At 53.4% G+C, this 22,999-nt stretch overlaps 8 protein-coding genes across 8 annotated transcripts; 5 read left to right on the top strand and 3 right to left on the bottom strand.

Annotated features, from left to right (window-relative positions):
• Positions 1–454: 454 nt before the first annotated feature.
• Positions 455–2,294, top strand: CPAR01_13064 (copper fist DNA binding domain-containing protein; the record flags this gene model as incomplete). Its single annotated transcript, XM_060497318.1, has 2 exons — positions 455–486; positions 671–2,294. 2 exons carry the CDS (start codon positions 455–457, stop codon positions 2,292–2,294), a joined length of 1,656 nt encoding a protein of 551 aa, XP_060343711.1.
• A 1,146-nt stretch (positions 2,295–3,440) lies between these two features.
• CPAR01_13065 (uncharacterized protein) lies at positions 3,441–4,700 on the top strand (the record flags this gene model as incomplete). Its single annotated transcript, XM_060497319.1, has 1 exon — positions 3,441–4,700. One exon carries the CDS (start codon positions 3,441–3,443, stop codon positions 4,698–4,700), a length of 1,260 nt encoding a protein of 419 aa, XP_060343712.1.
• Positions 4,701–6,855: 2,155 nt separating this feature from the next.
• On the top strand, positions 6,856–7,653 carry CPAR01_13066 (nicotinamide N-methyltransferase; the record flags this gene model as incomplete). The annotated part of the gene is made up of 1 exon (XM_060497320.1): positions 6,856–7,653. One exon carries the CDS (start codon positions 6,856–6,858, stop codon positions 7,651–7,653), a length of 798 nt encoding a protein of 265 aa, XP_060343713.1.
• A 2,763-nt stretch (positions 7,654–10,416) lies between these two features.
• On the bottom strand, positions 10,417–10,791 carry CPAR01_13067 (uncharacterized protein; the record flags this gene model as incomplete). Its single annotated transcript, XM_060497321.1, has 1 exon — positions 10,417–10,791. The coding sequence occupies one exon, from the start codon at positions 10,789–10,791 to the stop codon at positions 10,417–10,419; it is 375 nt and encodes a 124-aa protein (XP_060343714.1).
• Positions 10,792–11,081: 290 nt separating this feature from the next.
• CPAR01_13068 (uncharacterized protein) lies at positions 11,082–11,320 on the bottom strand (the record flags this gene model as incomplete). Its single annotated transcript, XM_060497322.1, has 2 exons — positions 11,082–11,231; positions 11,270–11,320. 2 exons carry the CDS (start codon positions 11,318–11,320, stop codon positions 11,082–11,084), a joined length of 201 nt encoding a protein of 66 aa, XP_060343715.1.
• A 4,880-nt stretch (positions 11,321–16,200) lies between these two features.
• CPAR01_13069 (uncharacterized protein) lies at positions 16,201–16,559 on the top strand (the record flags this gene model as incomplete). Its single annotated transcript, XM_060497323.1, has 2 exons — positions 16,201–16,325; positions 16,460–16,559. 2 exons carry the CDS (start codon positions 16,201–16,203, stop codon positions 16,557–16,559), a joined length of 225 nt encoding a protein of 74 aa, XP_060343716.1.
• Positions 16,560–16,834: 275 nt separating this feature from the next.
• On the top strand, positions 16,835–19,441 carry CPAR01_13070 (uncharacterized protein; the record flags this gene model as incomplete). The annotated part of the gene is made up of 3 exons (XM_060497324.1): positions 16,835–17,982; positions 18,037–18,983; positions 19,041–19,441. 3 exons carry the CDS (start codon positions 16,835–16,837, stop codon positions 19,439–19,441), a joined length of 2,496 nt encoding a protein of 831 aa, XP_060343717.1.
• A 1,563-nt stretch (positions 19,442–21,004) lies between these two features.
• On the bottom strand, positions 21,005–21,522 carry CPAR01_13071 (uncharacterized protein; the record flags this gene model as incomplete). The annotated part of the gene is made up of 3 exons (XM_060497325.1): positions 21,005–21,101; positions 21,229–21,301; positions 21,405–21,522. 3 exons carry the CDS (start codon positions 21,520–21,522, stop codon positions 21,005–21,007), a joined length of 288 nt encoding a protein of 95 aa, XP_060343718.1.
• Positions 21,523–22,999: the final 1,477 nt, after the last annotated feature.

Below are 22,999 nucleotides of genomic sequence, written 5' to 3' on the forward strand. Positions count from 1 at the left end.
ACCGATTTGCTTTGCGCTGGAAGCCCCCGACGACTCACCTTACCGCCGGCGCCCGCTCGATCATCACATGGCCTTTCTTGCCCGCTGAGCCGATTTCACCCATCGTCGCCGGATACATAGCTTGCTTGCCTGCGTCGCAAACAAGCCCACCAGAGAGACCGACCAGCAGCGACCGCGAACCATAGGAACGACCAGAACCAAGACTCGACGAACGCCGCCGCCGCACCTTGAGAGCTGGCTCCCGCCTTCATGTTCCACGCCGCCGCTCACTCCCACCGTCCGAGGTCTATTGGGGCCGAAGCCTGAGCGAGCGACATTCATCGCAGCTTTTACTTTTGCAATTACCTTTTTAGAGAAGCCCGGAGACACTACCGCAACTTGGAAGATCGCCAAAATCTCTACCTCCTCTCACGTATCACAGCAACCTTGAGAGCCACCCCCACCACAGCCCACCATGCCGCTCATCAACGGCCAGAAGATGGCTTGGTAAGTCGCAACGTCCTATTCCTTCCGTTCCTGTCCTCCATCATTTCGTCTTCTCCTCGTCGTGTTTTCCTTCGTCATACTACGGTCATGACTTGCGATTTCTCTGTGCATCGATGGAATCCCGCATCCCGCATCCCGCTTTCCGCAGGACCCTGAGCTGACCACTTCACCCTTCGCCCTCTAGCGAGCCATGCATCCGTGGTCATCGCTCCACCAAATGCACCCATGCGAATGAACGCTTGATGGTCCCCGTTCGAAAGCCCGGCAGACCTTTGAGCACATGTCCTCATCCACCCTCTCGCGGTTGCGGCTGTGGTAGTGTAACGGCCGCCATCCCGAGAAAGCAGAAATGCGGCTGCGGTTCCAGCAACGCCGGAACCCCCGCAGAATCACCCAGTGTCATCAAGGCAGAATCGCCGGCGAGCGATGTCCCGCCAATGTCTCCGACCAAGGCATCCGCCGCCTCCTTTCGCATACAAAAGTCTGCCCCGAAGGCGGCCAGTCGCAAGCAGTCGTTCGACCCCGTGAACCTCGAGAGGATGGATGCCACCAATATCAACATACTGCCGCCATACGACATGGCCCAAGCGAATCACATGCCACAAGCCAACGGTGGCATACCGGGTATGCCCGCACCTAGAAATGGGATGGAGTACGGCGGTATGACCATGATGGGCGGCGTTAACGGCGGTTTCCACCAACCCATCATGTATCCAATGTTCCCACAGCAGATGTCTGCGCCCCTGTTCCCCCCGGGAGCCGCGATGTCGATGCCTCAGCCAAATGCCGTACCATCAGCCATCAACAAGCCACAGACTGCGACAACGCCTACTCCGATGGCAGCGGCGTCGAATGGGGGATCTTGCTGCTCAGGAAAGACAAATGGGACACCGAAGCCCGCCCCTCCGCCCTCGTTGACGAGCACCAGCACGGGTGGCTCATGTTGCTCAGGGCCAAGCAAAGCCGAAGGGAGCTCTACACAGCCTTCTAGTGTCAGCTCGAGCCCCAAGACGCAAGCAAAGCCTAAGAAGGGCGGTTGTTGCTCTAGCAAGGCACCTGCGATAGACACAAACGTACATCACATGTCGAATGGCCATATGTCGCCGTCGAGCGCCATAGCCATGTCGCCTTTCCAGACACCTACCGCCATGCCCCAAGGCATGTTCAACTCATACTTCCAACCAACAATTTTCACATATCCGCCTCAATACGGGTCTTGGATGTCACCGCTACAGCCTGCACAGTGGAAGCAGCAGATGGAGGCGCAGCAGTATGGTCAACCAATCCCGCCGCCGGCCGCATACGGCATGCCGAACTCGCTTTTTACCCCAGATGGTACAACCCCAATGATGCCCGAATCAACATCACACATGTGCAGCTGTGGCGACGGCTGCCAGTGTGTGGGCTGCGCAGCTCACCCTTACAACGATGCGACACAAGACTACGTGCGATCTGCATACACAAGTATGCTGGACGACTCTTATGGAATGACGAATGGTACGAACGGCACGAACGGCACGAATGGGCACTCGGAGACGGCAACGACCAACGGGACTGGCGCCCGCGGAATGGATGCACATACGAATGGCGAAAACAGCGGTTCTCCTGCTGGGCCGCAAACACCTTCCGATGGAGCCTCAGTGTTGAGTGAAGAGCAGGCACTTTCGGCGAACGACTTCTTCTTCGTGACATACCCGTTCAACGGTGACGGATGCGCTGGCGAGACGTCGTCATGTCCATGCGGCGACGATTGTCAGTGCCTTGGCTGCTCGATACACAATAACTCGCCCATGCCCGAGTCAGGATGAGGGGTGTTCGGGTGTGTCGAGCTGGGGTCCGCAAAGGATTAGGTTTTGCGGAATGTTTTACCCTCGACGGTGGATACGAAGGAGTCTTTTGGAAGGTCGGCATTGTTCAGCCGTTTTCGAGTTGCATACGCGGTGTTTGGAACGATACCCTCTACTGGCCGCATCATAGTACTGATAGAATAAATACTCGTTCATAGAACGTTTGACGATCCGGTGATTGAAATCGAAACAGAAACCATTCAACACTTCCCTCGCGTACCGTTCACAGTGAAGTCAAGAATGAGCTGAGAAATACCTACACTGGGCTGAGACAGCTCGAAATTGACAGACGATAGAACCCGGACTCAAGTGCCGTAATTCAGACATTACTTTCGGAGTTGTCGTGGGCAGGAGAGGGGAACTCGGCACGGTGTGTGCTGCCTTCCGGCGCCGAAGTTGGGGTACCCACCGCTCCGGTCCCCAGGGCAGCCACGCCGCGAGACCAGGGGAGTCTCCAACTTTTTCCTTGCCGTCAGGAGGCACGGACGTCAACTTCTCGTACAACAACATCACCGCAAACGACCAACCTTGCAGCCACCGTATCGTACTTTGATATTTAGCACCATTACAATTCCTCACCTCTCGAGCTTCTTCATTACCTACCGCCGCAAAATACACCTTGGATAATCAACCCCATTCGGCATCCTCCGAATATTGCCACCCCCTTCCTTTGGGTGCGCAGGCCAATTTCGGCTGATCGGCTTCACCGTCGCGGCAGATTCTCGCAGCCTGAAACTGTGGTCAAACAAAGAGACGGCCACAATTCGACGTCCGGACCAGAAATCCTTACCCCACACACCTACTACCTCACTTTGTCAAGTTTCTCTTTGGGGAAAGAACAGTCGCCATCCTTGTCAAGAGATATCTGACGTGCGACCTTGCTTGTCACATTTTTGGGAACGAACCCCAAAAGCAAGGAGAAAAGCTTGTTTTCCGAGCTTCTTTCGAGAAGGACGTGTCGCAAACAGGCAAGGAAGGGTCTTGCGTGTGGTGTGTCAACGAGGGTGCCTTATCGTGGATCTTTTCATCTTAATCTCATCCCAACTTGGCGCATCCTTGCTCGAGAGCGCGACTCACTCATTTGAACGTCAATTCGTCCTCTGAAGTATGGCCGGAGACGACGAGCGCTCGGATGAGCGGAGGGGTGAGGAGCGGAGATACGGACGGGCCCGCTCCCGGTCCAGGTCGCCGAGACGGCACCGGGACGAAGTGAGGCGGAGGTCACCCGTCGGCGAGGGCGGTTCGCGTCGGGAGCGGAGTATGAGATCTCCCCGCGGAGACGACGGCGGCAGCCGCCGCGACCGCGACCGCGATGACCCGGAGGATCGGGATTCGAGACACAGGCATCGACGCCATCATCATCATCGTCGGCACCGGGATGGGCCGCGTGACACTGCCAGCGGGGGCGGCACTGCTTCGAAAGAGAAGAAGGCGGCTGCTGCGGCAGCGTCGTTGCCGTATGAGGCGCGCCAACTGGGCAAGTCGGAGATGGAGGTGTTTCGGCCGCTGTTGGCGTATTATCTCGACTTGCAGAAGCAAAAGGACATTCGCGAGATGGACGAGAGGGAGGTGAGGGGTCGGTGGAAGAGTTTCGTGGGGAAGTGGAACCGCGGGGAGCTGTCGCAGGGGTGGTATGATCCCGAGATGTTTGTCTCCGCCAAGGAGAGGGCGCTCGAGGTCGGGATTGAGGGGCTTCCTTCGCGGGGCTCTGATGGGAGGGGGAGAGAGGAGGTGGTGGAGAGGAGCGAGGAGAGAGATTACAACCGGGAGAGGACTGATGAGGAGGATGATGGGGATCGTAACGACGAGGAAGATGACGATGACGACGATGATCTTGGACCGAGGTTACCGCCCACCTCGCGAGGTACCGGCCAGCGCTCCGGCCCCGGGATCCCCAACATGGTAGACCTCTCCCTGCAGCGCGAGACCCTCGCCGAGGAAGCGGCGCGCGACCGCTCGGCGCGGGCGTCGGATCTCCGGCAGGCTCGGAAAGAGGACAGGAAGCTGCAGCGGGAGAGGCTGGACGACGTCGCCCCGCGCGCGGAGGCGGGGACGCGGGAGAGGCAGCTCGAGAAGAGGGCGGCGGTCAACGAGAAGATGAAGGAGTTTCGGGAGAAGGGGTTAGGTGGGGATGGTGGGGTGGCGGAGGTGGGCGAGCAGGAGCTCATGGGCGGCGGTGATAGTTTTGCCGAGTTGAAGGCGATGAAGGCGAGGGAGGAGAGGAAGAAGACGGAACGGGAGGTTAGGAGGGAGGAGATTGCGAGGGCGAGGGCTGCTGAGCGGGAGGAGAGGGTTAGGGAGTATCGAGAGCGGGAGGAGGGTGTTATGAAGGGGTTGAGGGAGCTGGCGAAGCAGAGGTTTGGGTGAGGAATGGGGAGATGTGAGTGTAAAGGGGGAGGATGTTGTCATGGTCTGGATCCAGGCTGGGTAGATTGGCAAGGTAGTATATGTATCCGTTCGGTCGGTATCTGGATGAATGCGCCCTATCTGTCTTCGTCATGACTTTTTCGGGAGGTGGCTCGGCGGTCATGATAGGGTCGGGTCGGGCTTCAAGTCAGAGCGATAATTTACTAGAGGGGATGGTAGGTGAATAGGGCGGTATGTATAAAGTTACTGGCTTGGCACGCTCGTCTCACTCGTTTGAACGATATGTAACGAATACGTGCGGGTTGCTAGGCTGAGATAGATAGAGGAAGAGGCGATGTCCTTCAGGTTATACTTAATAGTTTACTACGTTCGTCTCGCTTGTCTAGATAGTATGTAATGAATATGTGCGTGTTGTTGGGTCGTGGACGGAGTTATGAGATAGTTAATGCGAATCTCTTGCGGGGACGTAAGTCTCTTAGTATGCCTGTGTTTGAACTTCCTTGGCTTGAATATAGAATTTCTTGGGCCCGAACATTTTAGACAAATGTGTGTCCCTTGAATGGGCGCGAGTCACTTGGACGAAGGTATTGTTTTTCAAAGAAGCTAGGCCTACTTGTTGAAAGATATAAAGAGCATGCATTAGAGGTAGAAGTCTGGTTCATGGTGTTATACAACCCCGCCTGTACCTTTGACAAGAAGACCGTTCATATTGAAAACTCAGGATCCTTCGATTCCGACATGGCATGTGATCTGTTAAGAGTAGTCAGGCTATTATTGAATTGGTAGTTCTAGAGGAGTAGTGGTCTCGAAGGCTTTTGGTCTTGAGAGACCCAGCAGAGATGCTTCATGGGCGAGCTCATGGCCTTTTTCCTACTACAATAATACTTGCTAGCTCGTCATGCTAGCTCATCACGCTCATCTGCACGATGTGTGACGAACACGTCCGAGTCGCTGGATAATGGGCGTTGGCAGGGCCTTTCTTTGGTTCTTGTCTCTTTCAATGGGGTGATGGGGGTGAGCTTGAGTGAATCAGGCAACCCGACAATATACGGCAAGCTCAACCTCAGCACCATCATCAGTCTCACTGCTACTAATCCTCCTGTCCCGGCCCATTGCCTCTGCCCGAGAGTCGCTAGATGCCGCTGGCGTGAATCCTTTTATAAGATAGCAAGACGGGATCGTGTCAGAACGAGAAGATCTTCATCTGAACCTCCCGGCCACCAGGCCGAACCTTCCTAAGTCTACGCATGTCATAAGATAACCCTGTTACAGGGACGTCAGGAAGACTAGTCGATAGTCTTGTAGTAAATAGTAGTTAAACGTGCGGTCTTAAGCGCAGTCTCTTCCTGCTTGATGGAGTGAGTGAGTGAGTGGCCAGGAGTGAACACAGCTTGACATCGTTAGTCGCCCTTTCTTAGTGCCAGAATCAAGCTTTGCTGAAGCAAGGCTTCTTTCAAAGCTGCTCATCTTCTGGAGAAAGGGAACGAAGACTTTGAATACCAGCGGCTTGTCTCCTTTTATGGCTGGTAGGCTTCTTTGCACGTGGTCCATGAGCGATTTCTCTCAGACGAATTGGTGCCGATGAAAGGATGCTGGAGGCATAAAGAAACCTGAAGGCATAGTCCGAAAGAGTTGATCATATCCTTATGAGACTCGTTTATCGAGATCAGAGAACTCACTCAGCACTTCTTATACACTTAGGAGATGAAGTGCCAGCGCCTGCTTCACACTGTGTTCAAGCCCACCAATACTTCATTCTTTTGGTTGGAGATGGAGGACAGTCTCACACTGTACCCACTTCACTTCGTCGCAAGAGAAAAAAAAAAAAGATGTCGAAAATTGCGACTCATTTGCGATTGACCCCTCTACACCCCGCATTCATTCAAGTAAGTTGATCTCAACCTTCACCATGTCCCGACCGTAACTGATGCTCTAGCTATACTCAGCAAGTGAAAGTATTCTCACAGAGAGAAGCTCGTCACATCATTATTTCCCGGAGTCTCACAGAGAGACAACCTAGCGCTCAGCTCATCACAAGGTCTCTCACCTGGGCCTGCCCCTCTTCAACCAGGGTATCAAGATACCTCTCAGTGGCTGCTCTGGGACTACACCCACCACCACCAACGCACTTCGCAAACGATATACACGTTTCATAATGAGCCCAGTAAGCGACGTCGCCGACGGCGACACAGGCGACCTCTTCGCCGACCCGGAGGACTACTACCCGCCCACCCCGCCACCCACCTCGCAAACCCACACCCTCGCCTCGGGCCGCGTCCTGACTCTGCACCTGGTCGGCTACTCGCCCACCGAAGCGCACCACCTCTGGAACGGAAGCCGGGTCGTCTCAGACTACTTTGAGGCGGACCCGTCCCGCGTCAAAGGCAAGACGGTGCTGGAGCTCGGTGCCGGTGCCGGCCTGCCGAGTTTGACGGCGGGCATCTTGGGCGCAAAGCGCGTCGTGGTGTCGGATTTCCCGGACGCGGATATCGTTATGACGATGCAGAAGAATGTGGATGAGGCGGGGGATCTGGAGGGGGTCGTGGTGCCCAAGGGGTATGTCTGGGGCGCGGACGTGAAGCCTTTGTTGGCGGAGATTGCTTCTTCAGCCGAGGGGGGAGAGAAGAAGTTTGACGTGCTGGTGTTGGCGGATCTGCTGTTCCGGCACTCTGAGCACGGGAAGCTCGCTGATACGATCTGGGAGGCGCTGGCGAGGAAGGAAGGGAGCGTGGCGTATGTGTTCTTCACGTCGTACCGGCCGTGGCTGAGGCACAAGGACCTGGCCTTCTTCGATGTCGTGAGGGAGAGGGGGTTGCTTGTCGAGCAGGTGTTTGAGAAGAAGATGGAGAAGCCGCTGTTTGATGGAGACCCGGGCGATTTGGAGATTCAGAAGACGGTGAGCGGGTTTGAGGTGCGGTGGCCGAAGGAGCTGCTGGAGGAGAGCAAGGCATGAGGGATGTCAGGGATGTTGAAGACGTTGGACGAGGGACGGTCAGTGTCTGCTGGATTGCGTTATGGGATCTCTGAGCCATGGGCGAGTGGTTTTCTACGAGGAATGAGCATGAAGGAAGAATTGGGTGGGCATATCTGGACTGGGATAAACAAAAAGAATGGGATACAAATGAAAAGAACACCAAAGAGATTCTCTATTGGGGATGACATCATAAAAGAGACATTCAAATGGACCTTTGAAAGAAAAAAAGAAAAAAAGAGAAAGGAATGGAGGGGGGATACTGACCTTATAGTCCACGCCCCTGCCCAGATTCGAACAGCGCGCCCCTCAGGCCAGCACGGCTTCATTGGAGTATTTCTTTTAACATCTCTGCGTCAGAGTGTAAACCACCCGGTCAATCCGGATGGGTGCTGGTGACAGGAATGAAGTTGAGGAGATATAAATAGCCTCCTTCGACGAAAGACGGGAAGAAGGGAGGTGGTAGGTGGGAAGGTACGGGTGGGGCTGCAAGACTTTACACCGGGAAGGCATTTTCCACCTGCCTCCTTCTCACTTTCCTCGTAGACTGCAGCTGGAAGGGGACCTTGATAACCATGGCTCTACGAGTTGGAGCGAGATGCTTTCAGCATTGCATGGATTTGTTGTCATTGTACTGAAATCTATGCTATGGAAGACTTGGACCTGGAGAAGGGGGTTCTCCTGTGTCCAGCTTCTTCAAGCTGACCATCTCGACCTTTTCGACTATGAGGCAACTGGCTCCGGGGTTCGAGATATGGTCTCGAGAACTTTACATATGCCGCTCTCTTGCCAGGGGTATGACACCAACACTCAATTTGTCCATTAACCATTGCCGTCAATTTGGCATGGTGCGGCACAGATATCATTAGCCGCATGTCTATGAAAAATGTGGCTCACATTCGATCCAGATGGTTTGGTTAAGAAGACATCTAGTCTTATATCAGCGCCAGGATATGAAAGAGTTGCGGCTCAAATCAGACCGACATCGTCAGGCCACCCTCTACCGATAAGTTCCAGTCATTCTTGACCTCCGGCCCCTTCGTTACTGGCAAATAAGGTGCTAGTAGCGAGCCTGAGGACTCAAACTGCCAGCAGGTTATGAAGAGGCTACGAAAGACTACTTGACGATCCAGAACCAGAAACGTACACTGGCATGTACTCAGAAGACGACGGCCAAGCTTTCGTTCGAATTGCGGATACTGTTCTCCGAGTTTGATTCGCCATTGCGAACACTTGATGGACGAATCCATGCTCTGTAGACCCCCCCCCCCCCGCTCCGCGTTGGTACTCACCTCAGTTATGATTCTTTTATATTCTAGCGCCACAGAGTATCACTACCGAGCACCTGACCAACAAAACCGTGAAGTTGTTTCTCATGTGACAAGAAGTTCCGTTAACCGCGATTGCGCCGGAGCTGGTGCTGACTGGGATATATTACTGCTGCCTGAGGTTTGACGATGCCTACTGCGTCTGGCTACTGCGAATTATGGAAGATTCATACCTATCGACAAATATAAGCTGCAAGGCTGATGAAAGCCCATGCCTGAGCTTCGAACTTACTGCCAGCGTTCGAAATGGTCCTCCTTCTTGAGGCGAAGCATAGCCGGGTGTTCTCTTCCAGTTGAAGTCAGCGGTCAGGCCTTTTGGGAGGATTCAAGAGGGACAGGCCACTAGTCCTGTGTTTTCCCTTCCAAACCTGGACGCATCAGCTTCGAACATGTTAATGAGGCTGAGGGGAAGCACCCATGACCTTTGTTTTCAATATGGGAGACGATCCTGATGATTTTATGGCATAACGCAGGAGGAATGATCTCGGTTGCCTCTGACCTTCTTTTCACGGGCATCTACGAAATATACCAACGACAGGCCCTTAGGCCTCGGCATACGATGACGGTCTGGGCTTGAAATCTATTCCGAGAGAGGTCTATTGGCCTGTTAGTTTTATATCCGCTGTCAGAATAAGTGAATGGCGCCTGATAATCTCTCGCAGTTCATATTTACGAGGTAAGATCATAGGGTCGAAAGGTCACTACGGCACCAATATGTCGACCAAGAGTGACAGGATTCAAGTTAGTCTTCCTATTGCTCCAACCAAATAGCAAGATAGCTTATGGACCCGCTAACCGCATGAATTATGAAGACTGCAAAACCTATGCTTGGAACCCGACATCACTACTATATCCGTCGCCGCAAATATATCTCCACGGAACAAGCACAGATTTAGGCTATGCCATGAGCATTGATAAGGTGCTACACATCGAGGAAGCATCACTGCAGAGTACTCTAAGCTCTAGCCTTGGCGTTGGAGAAAGCCATGTTACGACGGAACGCCCGCCGATTATCGGGATCTCGATAGTCATGATGGAGGGGACCATCCAGCGCGCAAAGCTTCGGTGATGGGACCGATTGTAAGGGTTGCTTCTCCCGGCACTTGCGGGCAGGTCGGGTGTGTTTAAACATTTCGGGAGTCCAAGCGAACGGGTCAGCCAAGACGAACCACGGTCTCAGGTAGCCCCGTGCTTGAACCTTTGATCACTGCGCTCTGCCATTTGGACAGCTTGATGTTTATATCCGTAATCGTTGCGAGAGATGGATGATAGGACTTCTGGAGTTTTGCCCGCCCTCAGCTTTTTTCGAGCGATCCTATTCAGACGTCGGCTTTTATTCCGCGTCCGCGAGTTTGTGGTCCGCTGTCCTGCGCTTCGAATCTCAATATCGATTTGGCTAGCCATGTAGCTTCCCGGATCAGAACGGGAAGAGCTTGAGATAGGCTGTAGGTGACAGGGTAATGCTTATGCAAGACTCTAGCAGAGTTCTGGTTGGAAAACCTTGATCCACCGGCAAGTTGGATAGCAGCTTCAGGCGCGATAGAGTCCCAAAAAGGTCAAAGGGGGGGGGGGGGCTCCCGGCCGGAGTGGACACGAATTCGGAATGGAGGGGACGCGAGAGGAAGATGGAGCTTAGCTGGTTTTGACACATTGGCGCCGAGGTTCTCCTCCCCCGCTGGACGTTGAGGAACCTTTGGTTGGGGGTCGTAAATGCCGGGGGATTGCACAGCGACGTGGGGTGGACGAGGAGAAGCAAGGCAGGGGATGTCGAGGAGGAGAGTTTCGAGTACATACGGATACGGGGTTACTATGCATTATACTCTGTACAGATAGCCTATAGATGTAGGAGGTATTAGCATGAAGCACAAAAGTTGGAGACAAAGTCTTTGTCCACCGATGTGAAGATAGAGGGCGATGAGATGGCTCTAGTCGAAGCTGCTGTTGTGCAAAACGGAGGAGCGATGGGAAACATTAAAATGGGGAAGGACAATCCGGCGACTGTGGGGCGGTCGTCGAGAGCACGGAGGCAGGAGCATGGGGCATACCTTACGCAGTAGAGAGCACAGACCTTGTCACCAGCGCTTACCCCACACTTTGCACCTTCCAGGCCAGGTTGAACGGGGAAGGCAGGCACCTCAGACTCAGCGCAGGTGCGTCCGCTGCACTTGCCCGCTGCAACTTCTTACATGAATTGCCATGAATCGGGATTACTGAGGCAAGAAAGTTAAGAGACTTTGAAGTGCAAGCTGCCTAAGGTGACTCCTGCGTACTCTGTACTCCTTCCTGCCTAGGTACCTGTCGTGCCTGCCTCTCCTCCGCATTGAGGTGGATGCCCTCCCAATTGGCATTGGAGCTTGGTTCCCATCCTCAGAACTCGCCCATTCCCACCTCCCACACCCACCCTTTCCCTTTCCCGCCATTTCACCACACCTCACGCACAACAAAACTGGAACAATCCACCGACCTCCCTCTGGCTACTGCAAGCTGCAGCCATCGGGAAATTTCTCAACTGCAAGGTAGCTTGGAGATGGGATGTCACGTTCATGGAAGGGTCTCCAATACGAATGGGTCCCCGAAAATTCGTCGCAATTTCCCGCCAGCCAGAAGGCCCCTTTCGAAATCGAGAGAAAGACAGACCTGGACGAAGGAGAAAAAAAAAAAAAAAAAGAGGGGGGCCCGAGCCTGGTCAAGTGAGCCAGCGGAGTATCGGCCGGATGCTTGCCGGGCGTGCCTCAGAAAAGAGTAACAAATATTTCACGAGAACGACAAGAAGCACGAGGAAACTGACGGATATACCCTTCCGCGGCCCAAGGGCACAGAATGGTCTGACAGGGTTCAGCATGATGGATCGACTGAGCACACACTAATAATGGACGGAAGCATAGCCAGACATGCATGCCACAGGTATGGCTTGTCGTTCTTGGGGAAATCAATCATTAGAGGCAATGTATCTTTTCCCTGTTCTGTTCTTGTCTCCCCCTTCTAACCTTTGATGCTCTTGCGTTGCAGTTGCACCGAGACACCCGACTGCGACTCTTGTGCCCGCTCCTCTCGTCGCTCGCTACCTAGTCTCGACGGGCAGATGAGCCTACGTGGTACGGTGTTAGACCACCAAGTCGCACGCCATGTAACAGTCCTGTGGCTGATTTGTTATTTTATGAACTTATTTTGCCTCTACAGCTTTTGGAGCTTGTTCGGAAGGTTACTACGTTTTACTAATCCCCTCTTCCCTCCGGCAAGCTCCCGTCCTTTCCAGTGCGCGTCTCGGACTCCGCATTTGGAGATATGGAGCTGGGTAGCTTTTGCTGGGAGGTGAGGGTATGTAGCTGCTCAAACCCCAATGTCCATCGTGCAGGGATGGTGGCCGTCGCTCTGGAGTCCCAGCTCCAGATTCAGATTCCTTTGAAGCTCATGACACACAGCAACCGGGGGTGGGGGTTGGGTTGAGCTAGGCCACACAGGAACGCACCGGCCCAGAAGCAGCAAACCGAGCTTTGCCTCGTCTCGCCTCGCCCGATTCTACAACAGCGGGAAGGTGAAGCTGATCAGGGCCGAGAGCCCGGGGGGGTTTCGAAATGGATAAGATCGATCATCTCTTCTCACTACCCTGGCACTCCTGGCACGCCGCACGCCTGACTTCTGCACGTTCAAATACACTACGGACTACTTGGCCTTGGACATACGGCGTCGTGTGGTTTCTCCAAAAAGAGGACGAATGAGTGGTCCGTTGGCGATGTGGCCGTCTCATCTAGGGCTCCCTGTCACGATTGGCCGCTATTGCGAAGCTGCCATTGGCGCGTCTTGAGACCAGCAGTGTCCCCGGTGTGTATTCAGACGCCTAATGGAGAAGCACCCATGATCCCCTCCCGGCGTCAGTGCAGCACAAGGCAGCTTGCACGGACACGTTGACGCAGAGTCCAGGAAGAGCATGGCCTGCTTGTGTGCCAATTAGCCTGGCTAGGTACTCAGATGCAGAAGAGGCAGAGGAATACCGACGTGTGAGTGCAAAGAAGACAAGAGCCAATCAGTTGGTGATGGTCTGGAATGAAGAGAAACAGCCCTGGTAGCCCACCAGCAAGCCGCAACGACAACAAGCAGATTGGAGTAGAAGCTTGTTGAGATGAGACGAGATTCCGATTCTTTTTTTTCTTTTGCTTTAGTTTGCGTCTTGGGATCTCGCCCGCTCACCAATGGATCCACGGTGCAGATGTAGATATAGCCCACTCGACAGCAGATGACGGAAGTGCCTTAGAGTTATCCGTAGGTATCTGCTTGACTGGATTGCTTGACTGGATCATCGGCCTCCAATGGCCCTTGCCGACGAGGGATGATTTCATGGCTGAGCTCCCATTGGCACTGGCTGTGAAGCTCCCCGCCCTGCTTCCCCCACCACATGCAACCATCTTTTAGGGTGGTTGAACAGGGCAGTCCTTGGTTGAAGCGTGGCCCAGCCGCTACTTGACTAGGTCATCCGAGGAAGGTCTCTTGTTGGTGTGACCAAACGCAAAAAGATACTTCACACATGTCAACCTCAAAGTCCCCTTTTTAACAATTGAGTCTACGGATACCTGACTACGGATGCCCAAGGCCACCCAGAGTGAGGTGAGTCTCAGAGTCTCAATGCTGCTGCTCCAAATCATCTCGCTCGCCCAAGAATCCTTCGACTCCTTTCGATTCTCGATGTAGGTAGACATCATACTCGGGTCGGATACCTTGCGCGCTTGTCACCCTTTGCCCTTTTCTTCTGACCTTTTTCTATCTACTTGCTACTGATGCAAGGTCTCTTTGCCGGCTCCGGGATCGAAACCTAGGGATATCCGAACGGAGGTATGGGAGGCAAGACAAGCAAGGTACCTTTGGAGATTGGAGAGATTGGGAAGGACAGCGGGGTTTGGCTGAGGTAAGCTACCTTGTCATTGGTCGGGGATGGTGGGATGGACCTAGGTACCTATGCTCGTAGATACGTAGATGGGTACGTAATAAGCTAAGGTACCTATCTACCTAGGTAAGGTAGGTCAGGTAAGGTAGGTACTGTGTAAGGTGAAGGACCACCGGGAAAGAGCGACCAGTGATAGACGCTACGAGTGCGGCAGTGGCAGCGGCAGTAGCAGCACGAAGCAGGAGCAAGGCACCTTGGTGCTTCTCCAATGCGGAGAGAGAGGAGACAACCCCAGACCCCAGATTCTTGCCTGGATTTCCCCCATTCAACGGAAGCCAATTCTTTCTCTCCTCATCACTCTCTCCACCTTTTCCCACCCATTACCACCACCCGGCCACCACCTCACCACCACCTCACCTAACCTCACTCACGGGCAACCTCACATCACACCTCTCACAAAATACACTTTACTTCCATCACTCGCCAGGCACTTCACTCACACTCGCTCACGCACACGCATACGCATACGGACACACGCGCGCACACTCTCAGACTCAGACTCACACTTTGGACACGCGGGCGCACTACACTCCCTCCCTGCTTCTACCTACCTAACGCATTACCACCGCGGCTTTCTGCCTCCTCATCGCTTCACGTTTCTCAATTCCTCCTCCTCCGCCTCCGCTTTCTTCACACCTACCACCTCACCTACCTTACCCGCCTCCTCCTCACGCAAAGGGCCGCCATCATCAAACTACGTTACCAGCTCCATCTCCAAATCGTCCCCCCATTGGCACACGCGCCGGTCCTGTATACACGACGTATCAAGCATTAATGTTGCATGCGAAAGCATCCCTCCTCCATTAATCTTCCGCGGCACTCCGTTAGATCAGACCTTCCATTGTCGCTACCGCCACCTCAACTTTGAACAGCCGGCACACCAGCCAGCTCTTCTACCGACCGCCTCTCACGCGACATCTTTCGACCTCCAAAATTTCCCCTCCCGATACACGTAGTATCTCCATCTATACATCAGACTTGCCGCCTCGAGTACCGGTACCACAAAGCTTTGTAGTAGCGCCGATCATATCCTCTTACCTATCCAAACATTCAGCATTGTCTCCTTGTCGCACGCGCGCCGCAGACAGCCGGCATCTCCGTGTTTCCCCTCTTCCGCAGCATCCCAAGCTTAAGTTTCTCAGCTTCCAAGCTACCTGCCTTAGCTTACCGAGACAGCTCCAGCCTCTCTTTTCCGCGCTTCTGTCTCTGCACACGTTAACGTCGACGTCGGCGCCTCTCTTTCTCATCGGCTACTGAGAAAGATACGTCGCGGCTCAGCGTTTCCCTTTCTTTCGCTGCTGCTGCCCCGCGCTCTGCCTCTTCAACTTCTGCCGGGCTTCGCTACGACTTTGGTTCGCCCTACGACTCAGTCGCGTCTCTCCTCATCCTTCTCCTCTTTCTCACTGCTGCTCTCCTCTCCCGAGAGTCTCCTCATCCATCAATTCCCCGCCTTTTGCTCTCCCACCCCCTCCCTGCCAATTCACTTCGACCTCGCTGCCATTTTATCCAAGGTTGTTATTGTTTGAGCCGAGTAACTACGCCTTGGTTGTTCACGCTCAATCTTCGCATGCATGCTTGTTTGTGTCCTCAGCCCAACGCACAAACATCCATACACATTGCCGCAACATCCCACCGCACACACATCTCCTTCATACTCAACCTCGCTCTGCCTGTATCCGTTGTGTCACTCGTGGTGCCGTGACACCAGTACTTCCCTTCTTCCCCAAATCTTCTCCTCCTCGCGCCCAATTTTCCTCGCAACTTGCCCACCCTACCTATCACCACTACAGCCGGGACATTCCACTCCGAATCCCAACTCCTCACTTCCCTCGCGCGTCTCCCGCATGCTTTGCGGTACCGGTTGATTCGAGTTGCAAACGCCGGCCGCCACCGCCCGTGGACGCTTACGCCTACCAAGAGGCATCTGAGACTCGCTCACGCCAGGCTTGCATGGAAAGAGACGAAAACGGGGGGCTAGCAGAGGACCGTTGTCAAAACAATTCTCTGTTGCTGCTCTTCGTGAGACCCTGAAAGCTGTCTCTACAACAATCATCTTCATATCGATACACACACCGCACCCCGCAAAGTATCCCTTTCAAGCCCAACTCTGCTTGCTCCGCCTACCTTACCTCCTCCATTTCCCCCACTTTCTCGTGCTGTGTGACCTCGGTGGTCCTTGAGCTATCCTATTACCTAGCCGAGCACACGGTACCCTTCTTTTCCCCCTTTACCTGTCGCTCCTTTGGGTAGCGTTTGCACAAAATGATGCCACTCCAATCCATAGAGGGGCAGCCTCATGGAGGCTCTGGCATAGCTGGGGAAAATGGTGAGGCCCGGCAGCAAAAACCCAAGACGTTACCGTGCAAGTATTGCAGCAAGCGCTTCAGGTAAGTCGGCTTCCCCTCCTCCTTGTTGCAAGGTCCCCCAACTCTCCTCTCTAGATGATTGATTGCCCTACCTTGCCTTGGCTTTGGCTTTCTGGCTGTACCTTCGGCTAGCTTACATTGCTTTTGCATTATAGGCGTGTGGAGCATGTCCAAAGACACGAAAGGACACACACCAAAGAGAAGCCCTTTGCCTGCGGCTGGGCTCGCTGTGGGAAAACGTTCGGACGACGGTGAGTTCTATCAACCTTGCCCCTGGTCATTCGTCATTTCACCCGTCCTGCGGCCTGCCTGAGTACACTTACCTCACCACATCGACACCATCCATATGCTGTCACCTTCCACACACACCACACCACCACCCAGCTTTACTTTGCTTTGATTTGATTTATCCCCAAGACGTTCCCCCGTCCCAAGACCCCGACTTTCGACTCCACCTCTTCCCTGTTCTTGATGCTCAACTCCAACACGGCCGACTCCCCCTCCCAACTCTGACGAAGGAATATGCTTATATGGACATCAGTGATCTCCTTGTCCGCCATGAGAAGCTCGTTCACCTCAACGAGGGCAGCAAGGAGAATAATCGGCCAAGAAAGACTTCATCCAGCACACACAATCCGCCATCTTCCTCCGACAGCCATGTCGAACACGAAATGCTGGGCGTTCAGCGCCCACCTCAGCCCCAGTATCACCAGGAGTCAATAACGGCCGTGGCATCCACCATGGCCCCAGATCCTCGCATGCCAGGCCCGGCCCGTGCCGCTGCTTGCAACCTCGATCTACTTTCTGATGCGGCTCTGGCCAGCGAAGTGAACCCCATGCAGCAACCCATGATGGCTGAGATGGGACGTCCGCCTTCCGATCATACGAGGATCAAGTCCTATGATGAGTCGATGGGGTATCCCGAACGGCCACGGGAGGATCAGAACATGCTGGCACCGGGATATGTTCCTCAGCCCCAAGCAGCACCTTACGACGACTATCACATTTTCCTCGACGACTTTGCGCCCTCTTCGCACTACTTGCCACCTCCGTTCGAGTCTGATCAGCAGATGGGGGGACTGTGGCCCCGTGGCGATATGCATCACCGTGGCCCGTCCAAGCCATCATCGCAGTTTCCGTCACGGTTCCCTTCGGTTCAGCCGGATGGTCGGGAGGGTATCGAAGGTGGTCCAAGGAGCCACGAAGAGTCAATGAGAGCACCCCTTCGTATCTCTGCCGTCGACCACACGGTCATCAAGAACCGACTGGAGGAGTTCTCATCCGTTATTCCAAACGACTTTGTCTTTCCGTCTAGACATACACTCACTCGTTTCCTTGAGGGATACATCAGCGGTTTCCACGAGTATCTCCCGTTCCTGCATATACCCACATTGACGCCCGCCGAGATGGCACCGGAGCTTCTATTGGCCATCTTGGCTGTTGGTGCACAGTACCGATTCGAGAGCCACCGGGGTCATGCGCTGTGGTATGCTGCAAAGGCTGTTGCGCTCGAGCAGATTCGAAGGAGACATAGTCATGAGGTACATGCTCTTTTACCGACGCCCGCTGCGTACAGCCCACACTCGACCCGACCTTCTCCCAGCTCTGGCTTTAGGCATACCTTTGCCTCGGCACAGCAGGATCGCCCGATGACACAGGACACTCATCGCGAGCCGTTGTAAGTGTATTTCCCATCTTGCTCTGCTTTTCAGCTCTAACGTTTTCCCCGCAGCTCGCCAAACACTCCGCAAGCTCGTCTTGAGACCACACAGGCTGTCTTGCTGCTCTTCGCAGTCGGGCTTTGGGGAGCGAAAGCAATCTTGCATGAGGCTCTATCTCTTCAGAGCCACCTTGCTATGCTCGTTCGCGAAGAGGGTCTGATAGCCGAGTCCAGCCCGGCCGTTGCACCGGATTGGGAGACTTGGATTCGACTTGAGGGAGCTACGCGCACCAAGCTCATAGCTTATTGCTTCTTCAACCTGTGCAGTATCGCGTACAACATGCCGCCTCTTATCCTTACTTCGGAGCTTGGCCTATTCTTGCCCTACCCGTCCAGGCTGTGGAGGGCTGAATCGGCATGGCAGTGGCAGGAAGACAGACAAAACTATCCTTCTGTCGAAATCACCGTCCACGACGCCTTCTCCAGAGTCCTAACGACTTCGCCCCAGGGCTTGCCTCCGCACATGTCATCCCTCGGAAACTATGTCCTTATCCACGCATTGCTTCAGCACATTTACCTGCTGAAACAAACTTCATTCGCACTCAGCTCGCCGTTTGGGCCACAGAGGGGATTGAAGCCGGAGGATGTGGAAGAGGTCACTGCTGCACTGAGGATATGGCAGGTGAGCTTCGAACACCGACACCAATTGAGGGCGGCCGACGCGGGGCATGTGGGCAACAGCGACTCGTTCCCGGGTGGTCCGGTAGCGTTCAACTCTACCGCACTCCTGCGCTTGGCATATATCCGTCTATACACCGAGATCCCGCCCAACCGATCCCTCGAGACCAGGGATCACATGCTAGTTGCTTCGTCGTTGAGCAATATGCCCCTCCTTGTCCGTACGTTGAGATTGCATAGAGCCGTGTTCCAGGCCATTCATGCTTTGTCCATGTTGGTCAAGGCCGGCGTCAACTATGTTGCGAGGACCAAGAGCCTGGAATGGAGCATTCAACATTCCTGTAAGTACCTGTTCTTCTCAAACATCGCTTGTTCTAGCTAACCCCGTTTCTTTGTAGTGTGCAACTTCGAATGCGCCATTCTCTTATCTAAATGGCTCCTTACTCTCGCATCGATCGGACCGAATGACCCCCCTGCGACCCCCGAAGAAAAGAATCTCCTACAATCGGTCAGGAGAATGCTGGACGAGACGGAATTTGCTGTGCCCATCGATCCATCCCTGGGTGGGCCTACCACCGGCCAACCTGCCAACAACGAGGTGTCTGCGAACGACAGCACAAGGTTGAGACAGCTAGCTGCAGCGGTCATCAGGCTCTGGGCAGAGACATTCAAGGGCTCGCACATTTTCGACATGGTCAGAGTAATGGGATCAAGCCTGGATGGGTATGCTGATTTGGTCGAGAAGCCCCGCGACAGAACACCCCTGGGACGCATTGCCCATGACCCAAATCTTGGATAAGTGGTCGGACCCCAGATGGCAAAGTATTTGGTTGAGGCTGTTGCACTGCATGGCTTGTACGGTTTTCGACGGAGTAGCGGCATCATTGAGGCTTGATGTCGGTCGACCTCTCAGCGCCAAGACATGATTTCTCCCGATGCAGTTGTTTGCAGGACATGGAGTTTCCCTGTCGCATGCGTGTTTCTCCGCGTTCGAAGACCGCAAGAAGGCGGCGTAGTCGCTGGTCCAGGTCTTTTTGGAATGGAAAGAAGCTCTCAACGGCCAAATGCGTTGAATCGGAATGCAGAAGTGGATGAATCGAGCAATGGCAGCGTGTCATTGGTCTACCCTCAGATGTTGCGGAGGGGGAGAGCGTGCGCGACCCCTGGTCGGGATTTCGGGGCGTCGAACCGGCGGCGGAGTACCGACAGACAGGGACCAGCCAGACTACGCAGGAGACAGAGAGGGCGGGGGATGGGAGGGAAAAAAAACCTTGGCTTGGCGTTTTAATGTTACGTGCCTTGACGCAGTAAGGAAGGTGTCGGAGAAACAGTTGCACTGCGTTTTATTTTTCACCTTTTTTTTTTATTCTTCGCGTGTACATTGTTTGGTGGGCTCATCGGCTCGTCGGATGGGTGGCGCGGCTCGGCCGGTTTGATCTAGCTATTTCCATGTTGTTTCGTCGTATGTTCACCTTAGTCTGGCTTGATCTTTGAGGGGTTATGAAGTACGGATGAGAGATGTGGTTCCTGTCGGGATTGTGTGGCGTTGATAGGTTGCTAGATGAATAATGAAATGTTCATATCTGACGTTGCGTTTGGTGCTTGATCATTTGTGATGGTCCTACTTGGCTGACTACCGTATAAGCCGGGTTGCCTTTCCCGTTCTTCGAAAGTTACTAAATGCATTTGAGATCCTAAAGAGCTTAAGTTTGATTTGCAGTTATTAAGCTGAGAATATGATTTCGGCGAGAACACGAGTAATGTGATTGAGGAAGCGGAGTGGCCTCGAGTGTACGAACACTTCAAGGCTGTAAGACTACAGTTAGGATTAACATAACAAATAATGGACTACTCCGTATCTGCCTTGTTTTTTCCCTCCTCGTAGTGGAAGATCGGTTTGTTTGTTGAACTATAGTAAAACCTCTCTGATTATCGATTTGTCAACGAGGAATAATATTGATGCGATTAGTTTACAAACGAATTCGAATTTGTGTCAGAAGTTAGTTAGAAGTTTACCAAGGACGGGTGTAAACAACAAGAGACAGATTGACTGTAAAGCAAGCGAGGGGACATGGGGGACTCAAAGAGTCTATTTTCTATATGGAGGAGGAATAAGTACTAAGGTAGTAAACTAAAACGGATTCGATATCGAGTTTAGCTTGCTTCTTTTCCGGAAACCAAGAAAGCATCAAAATTCTCAAGTCAAGATCACTTTTGGTAGCCCCCTTTATTTCCTCACGTTGCTGTGGGCCATAATAAGAGAGTACTGAAAGAAAACACCATGTCACCATCATGTCTCGTGGAGTGCCTCTCCGTCGGAAACGGCCCCCAACTTTCCAAACCATGGAGGGTGGGATTCCCTCTAGCAGCGGACGGAACTGAGGTTGTCGTTGAAGTTGGAGGGGACGGTGTTCTGGAGACCTCTGGTGGTCCAGGAGGCGCCGCCGCAGCTGCCGTCGCTAGTAGATTGAAGAAATTGTGTCAGAAGATATTCTTGACGATGTTGCTTGATGTATACAGAGCAAATGAATGTTTCATCTTCTCCATTCTTGGAAGAAGGGAATAAAGTAGACGGTAGTAACTCACGTGAAGAAGGTGCAGGTGGCGCTGCCGGTGTCAACGGAGCTGACGACGTCGTTCATGTTTCCGGGGAAGTTGGCTTAGAATGACATTTGTTAGCTTCACGTTTTGAGGGCGGAGAGAAATGAAGCCTGAAGGCTGGAGAAGTCTGAGGGATGAATCCGAGGGTGTGAGGAACGTACTGCAGCCGCCGACGTCCATGGTGACGCAGTTGCCGAGGGTCTGGTCCTTGCAGATGCGGATGGTGGCGGCGTTGGTGAGGCCGAGGAGGGCGATGGCCATAACGGTGAAGGACTTCATTTTGAGGATTGGGGGGGTTTTGGGACTGGTACTTCGAGTAGATTGGGAAGATTGTGAAGATGATATGTAGTGTAGAGTGTTGTGATGAGGTGAGAAGCTGATGCTGATGGAAGGGGAGTTGGGATGGGTGGAGGGTTTTATAGTTGAATCTGTATCGTCATTCTTCTCATAATTTCTAGACTGTGATGTATTGTAGGACTGGGATTTCGACCAAAGTACCCGACTTTGCTGCCTCTAGATGTCAAGCCGTAGGTGAATACTTCGCGGGACTAGGACCTCAAACCAAAAGTGCCCGCTTTCGTTGTCTCTGTGTCATCCTTCGACTCCTCCCCTCCTAAAGTTAAGACGGGAATACGTTGTGAAACTAGAATCTTGGACCAAAGTATCCAAGTTCGCGTCTCTGCCTATCAACAATGTCCTACGTTGGCTCGCCACCTTGATTGTTTTTTGAGGTAGCTTAACAGCCCATCTCGTGAATCTGAACATCGAAGGTCTTTTCGATGCCCTCTTGCCGGGGGATTGAGGATTGTCAGATAGGGTTCATGGTAGCCTTGACCAGGGAACCTCTATACAGCCAATCACGATACCGAAAGCCTTGGATGTTGCCATCCGGGCGATCCTATTGCAACATCGGAAGAGACTTAGGGAGCCACTGCTAGGGCAGTCCCATACCGCCAAGTATGATGCCTAGAGGCTAGGATATTGGGATGATTCTCTTACATCAGAAAGGTCTTGGATATCACTCTCCGGATGATCATATTGCAACGTCGGAAGTGACTCGAGGGAGCCGCGGCTGGAACACGCCTAGAGCATTGATGATGGCACCTAGAGCCGTGGGTATAGAGATCATCCTCTTGCAACATGAAAAGGAATTAGGGAAGCCTTAGCGGGGACACTCCTATACCACCAATGAGGAGGCCCAGAGATCTCAAGTCTCGCCTCTTAGACGATTCTCTTGCCAATTTGGGAGAGACTATCGTGAGACCTGGTACACAGCCCCGAGCTAGAAGTCAGCATGGGTGCGTCGACTGCATTCTGAGTAGCAAAATGGCACTGTCTCGATACATGAGATATCTTCGTAAGATGTACGGGACTTTGGTTGAAGGATCCATTAATACACTTACTTCATTTTGCTGGACGTGTCGGCACCATTGAGATTGATACTCTTTCAGGTGGACAACTCTATAAACCATGCCGGTTCAAACCGTTAGGAAGGCTGGGAGCACGGAACTCGGCTGCTCCTTCATGGGGCGGTGTGAGATTTCTGTCAGCAGAGTACTGCGGCTCCTTTACTTCTCCATACTCTTTAAGATTAAGCTCTACTACGGTTAGAATCCTTCGCTTTCTATTACCGAGCGGAGACTTTCTAGCGACGTTGAGCGGCTAGGTTGATTGTGAGGCTAGGATATTTAAACGGCATGGCCGTGCGGGTGTGGCCTGGCGGTCGATCTCTGCTATGTCCACAAAACCGCATATG

The sequence above is a fragment of the Colletotrichum paranaense genome (genome assembly GCF_030867605.1).
Source record: "Colletotrichum paranaense strain IMI 384185 chromosome Unknown Scaffold_12.1, whole genome shotgun sequence".
Lineage (NCBI taxonomy): Eukaryota > Fungi > Ascomycota > Sordariomycetes > Glomerellales > Glomerellaceae > Colletotrichum > Colletotrichum paranaense.